Source organism: Pan troglodytes, chromosome 7, assembly GCF_028858775.2.
Source record: "Pan troglodytes isolate AG18354 chromosome 7, NHGRI_mPanTro3-v2.0_pri, whole genome shotgun sequence".
Lineage (NCBI taxonomy): Eukaryota > Metazoa > Chordata > Mammalia > Primates > Hominidae > Pan > Pan troglodytes.
This window is the reverse complement of record NC_072405.2, coordinates 47,358,088-47,367,993: the sequence shown is the minus strand read 5'-3', so window position 1 is coordinate 47,367,993 and position 9,906 is coordinate 47,358,088. Positions and strand designations below refer to the sequence as shown.

Genomic DNA, 9,906 nt, shown 5'->3' with positions numbered 1-9,906 from the left:
AGTAAGCTGAGATCGTGCCACTGCACTCCAGTCTGGGCGACAGAGTGAGACTCCGTCTCAAAAAAAAAAAAAAAAAAGAAATTCCATTTCTCTATCTAACCCTACCTCACCTCCTTCCACAACCAAACAGAGAAAAATAAAAATGTGTACCCAAATTAGTAGAATGAGAAAAACAAGCAAGACAGCCTGGGGCTTCAGCTGCATCTCGGGACCGGGCTGCTTGCCTACATCACCAAATAAAACATGCCTGCTTGAGAGGAATTCATCTCTGAGTTGACACTGTGCAACAGAAAGGAAGTGACTTACTCTGGGGTGGCACTTGAGGGCCTGGACAGCTGCGCCAATCTCCTTAATCCAGCTGTGCATGTCTTCTGGACTGTCTGCCTGCAAAACATCCATGGCTCTTACCAAGAAATTTTAGGCACTATGATTTCAGCTTCCAAGTCTCTGACTCAATATTCAGTTTATAAAATTACACCATTAGGGGTAGAAAGCATCCCAGAAATCATCTAGTCCAGTAGCTTTCAGACTTTTAAGGACATGTTTTCCCTGCAATATCTTATTTGACACCCAATAAATAAAACCGCTCAAAGTGGAGCTGCTCTGAAATGAGGCACAGGCTGTGAGGAAGGGGAAAGTTTAAGACCCCATCCCCTGCTGAAGTCCATCACCCCCTCCAGAAAACAACTGATCCAGTCTAGCCTCCTAGTTTTATAAAAAAGGAAAATGAGGCCCAGAAAGCCAAAGCCCAAGGTTTATGGCTGGTAGAGATTCAAGTTCTCCTCACTCTCAACATAGTTGCCTTTCCACTGTAACTATCTGAACAGAATAATCCCACTTTCAATTCCAGCCCTATTAAAGCCAAATCCCACTGTAAATCCTCTAAGATATGTATTGCCTTCAGAAATGGGGCTTTTCTCAGAATACAAGCTACTGGGTCTGCTTTGAAATTTACAAGGAACTCAAATAACTCAACAACAACAACGAAACCATAAATCATCCCATTAAAAAGTGTAGGCCAAGCGTGGTGGCTCATGCCTGTAATCTCAGCACTTGGGAGGTCGAGGCGGGCGGATTGCCTGAGCTCAGGAGTTCACGACCAGCCTGGGCAACATGGTGAAACCCCATCTCTACTAAAATACAAAAAATTAGCCAGGAGTGGTGGCGTGCGCCCGTAGTCCCAGCTATTTGGGAGGCTGAGGCAGGAGAATTGCTTGAACCCGGGAGGCAGAGGTTGCAATGAGCCGAGATCACACCACTGCACTCCAGTCTGGGTGATAGAGTGAGACTCTGTCTCAAAAAAAAAAAAAAAAAGTGAGCAAAGGACATGAATAGTTTTCAAAACAAGACATACAAGTGGCCAAGAAGCATATGAAAAAATGTTCAATATCCCTAATCATTGGAGAAATGCAAATTAAAATCATCTCATACCAGTCAGAATAGCTATTATTAGGACAAAAAACAGATTCTGACAAGGATGTGGGGAAAAGGGACTGCTTATACACTGCTGAAAGGCATGTAAATTAGTACAACCTTTATGGAAAGGAGTAGAGAGATTTCTCAAAGAACTAAAAATAGAACTACCATTCAGGTCAGCAATCCCAATAGCGGGTGTCTCTCCAAAGGAAAAGAAATCATTATATCTTCACATGTGCCCCCAAACCTAAAATAAAACTTTAAAAATTTTTAAAAGAAATCATTATATCAAAAAGATACCTGCACCCTTGTGTTTATTGCAGCAATATTCACAATAGTAAGGTCATGGAACCAACCTAAGTGTCCACCAACAGAGGACTGGATAAAGAAAATGTGGTGTCCATATGTATAATGGAATACTACTCATCTATAAAAATGAATGAAATCGTGTCTTTTGCAGAAATATAGATGAAACTATTATCTTAAGTGAAACAACTCAGACACAGAAAGTCAAATACCACATATTCTCACTTATAACTGGGAGCTAAATAATGTGTACACATGGACATAGGGTGTGAAATAATTGTCACTGGAGACATGGAAGGGAGGGAGGGTGGGAGGCGGGTGAGGGATGAGAAATTACTTGATGCGTACGATGCACAATACTCAGGTGATGGTTACAGCAAAAGCCCAGACTTCACCAAAAGGCAATATATTCATGTAACAAAACCGCACTTGTACCCCTTAAATTTATACAAAAAAAAAAGAGTTGTGACTTTGCTATTGTGAATAAAACTTTTTTAAAAATTTAAAGAGTTGTGGGACTCGGAGCACCAAGCTTCACAGTATGTGAAGGATGAAGCCGAGTTACTTATTTCCTCCCAGAAACAACCTATAAACCCCAGAAGGGGGCAGCAGCGGCTCTATGAAAAAAGGGAGGAAACTCCAGCGGCCTCGCTACTGCCGGTGGAGCCTGTCAGTGCCCTCCAGCTTTATAGGGGTTGAGTTCAAGTGAACAGAGCAAACGCTGGCTAAGGGCCCCACCCGGTGTTACATGCTGCATCAGGTGCCAGACACAGCGATGGGACCAGGCAGAATCTCCAGAAATATGCATGTTAGCCTTCCTCTGTCTCCAGCATCATCCCCTAACAGTCCCACCAAAACACACACGCGTGCATTGGTGTGCACATGCAGATGTATGTGCCACCACCACACACTAGCCCCCAAAGGTCTCCACATCCCCCCTCATCCCCCCATCCCCAAAGTGACCCCTCCTCTTTGCATTCTATCAGGAAAAGACAGTAAAACAAAAATTCTCAAACCTGCATCCCTACCCCTTCCTGTCACCCCAAAACAAACCCTCCTTGGTTAGATGTGTGCACCTACAAGGAAAACCGTTCAGGTCCTGGTGCACGAGGGCAAAAAGGGTGTAGTGACAAGTGGCCAAAGTGAACACCTCTCTAACGTGTGCTCTGCCTGCAAACTTACTAGCGCTGTCTCCCCGCTTGACTTTTTCCAGTTATTTGACAATCTGGTGGTTTCCCAAGAAAAAGACAAACCCATCCTTTGTCCAAAAAGATCACCAGGATAAGGACTCCAAGATCCTTCCAGAAGGTTCTTTACAAATATCAGGGCTGGCCTGTTCCACAAGCTTAATTATTGAGGGAATTAAATGACCTCAATTAGGAAAAACTATTGAAACAGGGCTGAACGCACAGAATGGGCTCTGTAAGTAGCAGATATTATTGTTGTTTTCACCGGTATTATATGATATGTGACAAAAAAATGAAGCCTTAAACGCCACCATTTACAGATAAGCGCATTGCCCTCTCCATAATAAGACCTTTTCTCAGTTTCCTCATCCTCAAACTGCAGCTAATTCCTACCTCAAAGATCAAATCATCAAGTTCAAATAAGATCATGTATTTGGAGGTTAAAAAAAAAGGTTATTTTGAATTTGAATGAGATGGAGGTCATCATCCATTAGGAGAAAAGCATTTATTAAGAGATTTTCCTCCTAGGGGAACAAAAGATGATTTGGTAGGAGGCATATGAGCTGAGGGAGAAAGTCTCCTATGTCACATAGGAGATCTGACATTTTCATTAAACAGACAGGAACATCCCCAGGATGACAATCCGATAATCAGTTTCCAGGGGTGTTAAGCTATCTCCATGCTCCTTCCAGCAGTCTACTGAAATGCTCTCCGTCATGTCAAATGCTACCCCCACAGGCCACAGGCCACCTGCCTGACTGCGCTTTGAAGTACTGCCTCCCCACAAACTCCTTCTCCAGGAACTGTCACACAGGAAACCTAGGTGTCTTCACCCAGCCTCTGCTTACCAAGAAATCACAGAATCACAGAAAACTAGGACTATCCTGATTTAGATGGGCACTCAAGTACAAGAATCAAAATACCACTATTATTCTTGGATGACTACCTAATACAATTTGTTATTTTTTCCCCGTTTTCCTTTTTGCAAGTAGTAAGGGCTCATTAAAGACAATATAGATAATAAATGTAGAAAAATAAAAAATTAAAATCGGCTGGATACTGTGGTTCAAGCCTGTAATCCCACAATGTTAGGAGGCTAAAGTTTAGAATGTGGGAAGATGGCTTAAGCCCAGGAGTTCGATACCAGCATGGGCAACAGAGCAAGACCTCTTCTCCCTAACCTTTGCAAAAAAAAAAAAAAAAAAGGGAAGTAACAAGAAAAAATAAAATAAAATCACTTTAAAACCTCACAAAATTCTAAAATAACAATTGAGAGCAAATCCAGTCTTTTTGCTATTCATTTCTGTTTTCCAAAATACAAAGATACATTATATCTTGATTTTTTTTTTCAGTTAATAATAGAAGGATTTTTCCATGTTACCAGACGTCTTTGTAAGCATTTTCAGGGGATCCAAGTAGACATACTATGGTTCACCCACCTAGTCCTCTAAAACAGTGGTCATCAACGTTTTCAGCATAGGGATCGGTTTTGTGGAAGACAATTTTTCCATGAACTTGGAAGGGTAAAGGGAGGGGGATGACGGGTGGTTTGGGGATGAAACTGTTCCACCTCAGATCATCAGGCATTACATTCTCATAGGAAGCGCACAACCTAGATCCCTCACATGCCCAGTTCACAATAGGGTTCGCAGCCCTATGAGAATTTAATGCCGCTGCCGATCCGACAGGAGGTGGAACTCAGGCGATAATGTTTGCTCTCCCACTGCTCACCTCCTACTGTGTGGTCAGGTTCCTAACAGGCCATGGACCAGTACCAGTCCACAGCTTGGGGTTGGGGATCCCTGCTCTAAAATATTTTTTGAATATTCCCTATTCTCCTCATATGAATAATGCTGCTACTCACATCTTTGGGGATAAAGCTTTTTTCATATTTAGGAATATTTAGGAATCCTCATCTCCCAAGGCAATTACTAAATTAAAGAATTCACACCCTTTTAAATCTCTTCTTACATCTGGCCAGAGAGATTTCTGGCCAATAATATAAATTTCATTTGCCAACATTTTTGTTACATGCACCCTTGCTAGAATTAAATATTATAATTTTTAAAATCTTTGCTAATATGATAGGTAAAATAATTAAATCTCTTTCTTAAAACACTTAGTAATTTAGTGAAGACGGAAATTGTTTACTAGTTATATTTCTTCCCTAATTCTCTAATTCCTTCTTAAGAACATTTTTCGGTCAGATAACCTAGATAGTAACTCAGCCATGAAGATAAATGCTACCCCCTAATAAATGTTATTTTAAAATACTGCTCAAAAAGAAAATCAGATATTGCAATTAATTCCATATGAGAAGAAACAATATTATTTTATTGAGATCACAATTACAATCTTTTATTTTTAAATTTTTTTTGGAGCAGGATATTCCTGGCCTCAAGCAATCCTCCTGCCTCAGCCTCCCAAAGTGCTGGGATTACAGGCATGAGCCACCAGGCCTGGCCTATAATCTCTCCTAGTAGTTTTAAGAACTGGGATTCATGAGAAACAAAAACTCAATGAAACTCCAAAATTGTATGCAAAAATTATGGTTATGTACATATCTATTTTTACGGAAAGCCTGTGCTTAGCTTTCATCAAAATCGTAAAACCACATCACAAAGTAGCTTCATGAAACAGAGGTTTAAAAAAAAAATGTAGCTGAAGTCTACCCACCCATGATGAATTACTATGAGACTAAAAACATACTTTAAACTCAGTAAAACAAAAAAGGAAGTGCCAAGGTCATAGCTTCATCTCTTCCTGGTGTGCTTATGTGTGTGCACCTGTTTCTGGTGCTCGGTTCAAAAGAAAAAGTAGGGCTTCTGTCCTTGAGGGCAGTTTTTGAGATGAGTAGGACAGACAGTATTAAAATGAATCGTTGCAGCCTGCAGTTTTATTGCAGTCCAGTGAGCTTCTATTGACTATCTAACATAAGCCCAGCACTATAATAGATACAATGGTTTGAAGCAATGAATTCTAGAGGCCATAAAGGCTTCCATATCTACTTCTGGTTACTGCCATTGCCACTATCCAAAATTTTTAGGCAACTCCTCCTTCATTCTGTTCTCCACCTCTGCAGCCCTCCTTTCCCAAGAACTAGTGCCATCTCTAGACACAGCCCTGCCACATATGATTGTGTAGATTGCACACTACATAGTTCTAGGTGACATCATTCACCCTGTAGTCTAAATTAAACAGTAAGTATCCAAAGAGCTCTAATGCAACACTCTGCAACTCACTTGAGTCCACTTATTGCTACTCTTGTCCTGACATAGCACCCTAGTTCTAACAACTGGGCTTATGCCAAGCTAAGACCAGTTTGCGCCACATTTCTCATTTCAAATAACTAATTTCCCTCTTGATAAACTGCCTAATTCCCTTGACCTTCTATGAATGGGAAATGGGGAAATGGTTACCTCTGCTTGCCTGGTAGCTCAAGAATTGAAATGTGATTTTGAACTTTTGCCCAGAACTGAGAACTGTTTACCTGCTGACAAGCTTGCTGAAATCACTGGCCTTTCTACCTGCTTAGATACCTGGTTATTTCCAGATCTTGGATTTTTGGTCACCATGATCCATTTGCCAAGACACCCGATTACCCCAAGTTGGTCTTCTCCAACAGAGTCAGACTTCCCTGGTTGTCTGTGACCACACCCTCTATATCATGGGTTCTGGACCAGGCTGCTCTTATTTTTTTCTTTTCTTTTGGTTTACTTTTGCTTGTTTTTAGAGACAGGGGTCTCACTGGGTTGCCGAGGCTGGTGTCGCACTCCTGGGCTCCAACAATCCTTCCACTTTGGCCTCCCAAAGTGCTGGGATTAGAGGTGTGAGCCACTGCACCCGGCCTGGACCAGGCTGCTCGCAAACAACCCAAGTTGGCAAGTCTTGCTCCAGCACCTGGTGCTTCCCAGTTGGTTCCATAATTCACTGGATTTATTATGATCTTGCACAAATAATTTACCTTCAAAGCCTTCTTTTTCCTGTGTGTAAACTGGAGATAATTTCAGAGACGGCTGAGATTTAAGTGATAAACTTATACTACTTATAGTACTTATACTACAAAGTGATAAACTTTAACTTATACTACCTGTAAGTTGTTTAGCACTATGCCTGGGACATCTAGGTGTCCAAAAAATGGTAGCTTTTCTTAACAGAAAAGACTACTACAGTGTGAGAAATCACAGGGTACAAATTATACATAAATATGACATCTTAGTTAAACAGTTAAACGACCAAAATCTAAGTGGTTAGAATCTAACCCAAGTCTTTCTCTTCTGTCTAGGGAGTCTTCTCCACCATGATCTGCCCTGCTCTTTGGTCTAGCTCTCTTAGATACTCAGGATGAACGGTTCTTTCTGGCAGATTTACTGAGCATAACCTTGGGGAGCAGGTCAGAAGGACACTTTGGCATGGTGGGTAAAACTGCCAGCACCTTAGCACCAAGTTCTACCAGTAGTCATATTCTTTCATCTTTTGTGTAAAACACAATTTATTTATTTATTTAATTTTTTGAGACAGAGTCTCACTCAGTCTCCCAGGCTGGAGTGCAGTGGTGTGATCTCGGCTCACTGCAACCTCTGCCTCCTGGGTTCAAGAGATTCTCCTGCCTCAGCCTACCGAGTAGCTGGGATTACAGGTGCGCACCACCACACCCCGCTAATTTTTGTATTTTTAATAGAGACGGGGTTTCACTATGTTGGCCAGGCTGATCTCGAACTCCTGACCTCAGGTGATCCCCTGCCTTGGCCTCCCAAAGTCCCAGGATTATAGGCGTGAGCCACCTTGCCTGGCCTAAAACACAATTTTTACTTAGAACAAATGACTGACATACAAACTGTCAGTCAAACTTATTCCGAGTTAGGTATTTGGTAGATTTTTATCCCCAAAATGAGTAAGCTTTGAGCTTTCAAAGCAAAAACTAGAATTTCAAAAAAACTTCTGGCTACCTCCATGAGCTTAATAGTTTTCTACACTCAAAGACTGTTAATGATATTAGTGGTGATATCTTAATGATGTGATTTTGGATAGTACATAATAAAATGTGTCAACATTTTGAATATCTGCATACCTCAGTGAGACCATTGTTTTCCAAATGACCAATGCATACTGTTAAAAACCATGCATGGATAAAAAGTATCTATTCAAAGTGCAAAATTGACCAATGGATTTTAATGTAAGAGTATAAAAATTTCTTGATATGGCTTCAGATTGTACACTGTACCTAAACATTAAGAAATTAACATTTGTCAAGTTTTGGTATAGAATCAAAGAATATCCACAATTATCTAAAAAGGCTATTAAAATATTCCTTTTTTCCAAATACACATCTGTGTGAGGCAAGATTTTCTCCATATTCTTCAATCAAAACAACATACGGCCACAGATAGAATGCAGAAGCAGATAGGAGAATCCTGTTGTCTTCTATTATGCCAGCCATTAAAGATAGATGTGCAAAACTGTAAAAACAATACTATTCTTGCTATTTTTTAGAAATATGTTTTTTTCACAAAATCTGTTTTATTAACTTATAATGAGTTTATGATTGCTTTTTTTTTTTTTTGAGACAAGGTCTTTAAAGGGTCTTGATTTGTCACCCAGGCCGGAGTGCAGTGGCGAGATCATAGCTCACTGCACCTTCAAACTCCAGGGCTCAAACTATCCTCCTGCCTCAGCCTCCCAAGTAGCTGGGACGACAGGTGCATCCCATGGTGCCCAGCTTTATAGTTGCTATTTTTAATGAATTGATAAATATTTTAAGTGATTTTTAATCTATCCTATTCTCTTTCCACTGTTTTTTGAGTTAGGTGCTGTAAACAGATTTGTCCTCCCTCTCGTTTATTTATTCAGTGTGACGCTAGTGTTCTCTTATCCCAGAAATGTGGGAAGCAGAAGGCAATGGAAGATGGGGTGATTAGAATCTTCTGGTAAATGTGCATACACTCATGTAGATTATCTTTGGAACATTTTTTGGTTGGGTTTCGTGTTTCCCAAATTGCTGTCTTTAGTCCAAAGCTCTCTCCTGAACTCAACCAGCACAATCATTCCCTTAGCAAATATTTATTTAGTGTCAGCAACATGCCAAGCAGTGTGTATCCAATGGTCTTCATAGCACATCTCCTTGGATGTCCAGCAGGCACTGTAAACTCTGAACCACCCATGCTAACCTTGTGTTTCCTCTCAACAGCTCCTCCTCCCATGCTCCTGTTACAATGACTGGTGCTATGAGCCACCCTGAGGCTCCAGCCAAACATCCGGGCATACCTGTCCTCTCTCCCTTCATCCGACTGACTCTCAAGTCCTGGAAAATATACCTTTTTAATATCTCTCAAATTTTCCACTTTTCTCCATCTACCCTCATTCAGGCTTCCTTTATCCCTCACTAAATTATTAACAACAGCCTTCAAACTGTTCTCTCTCATCCTATCTTAGCCTTTTCTCTTCTGTCCTCCACACTGCACAGGGCCAGGCAATCCTTGACAGCATGTCATCAAAAGGGCTGGGGTTGAAGATCATCATCTCCATTTCACAGATGAGGAAAACAGGCTCTGAAGTTAAATAACTTGCCCAAGTGGTATTTTTTAATGGCAAGGCGAATCAGATCAAGCCCTTTGTTTAACCTCTAAGGGCATTAATTCTAAGGATAAAATACAAGCTCTTCAATAAGGCATATGAGGGTCCTCCGTGCCTAACTGTCCAGCCTCCTTTTGGCCCTTTGCTCCTTTTATTACCAGGCTTTAAAAAAATACCTCCTATTTCCTTTGCCTGGGCCACTTTTCCCCCCAACAGACTGAGCTTAGCTGTATCTTTCTTCAGAATCCCTCCCCAACTCCCTAAGACTGGGTGAGGCAACCTGCTTATGGTTCATGTTTCAGTCTAACGGCAGTAGCACTTATCACACCATTTTTTTTTTATTTTGTATTCCCCTACCCGCTTCAGGGAGGACCTGTAATACATTTCGATTACTGTCAACGTTCTGCATTTCCTGCTAGGATCA

General features: G+C 41.0%; 1 protein-coding gene across 5 annotated transcripts in view; it reads right to left on the bottom strand.

The window, feature by feature from the left end:
• Nucleotides 1-9,906, bottom strand: part of PLEKHA2 (pleckstrin homology domain containing A2) — a 73,186-nt gene that overhangs the window by 4,936 nt on the left and 58,344 nt on the right. For all 5 annotated transcript variants that reach the window (XM_016959368.4, XM_063817043.1, XM_016959369.4 and 2 more), the window contains one exon: nt 307-384. In XM_016959368.4, the coding sequence (XP_016814857.1) occupies nt 307-384 (78 nt within the window). The remainder of the gene's footprint in view (nt 1-306; nt 385-9,906) is intronic.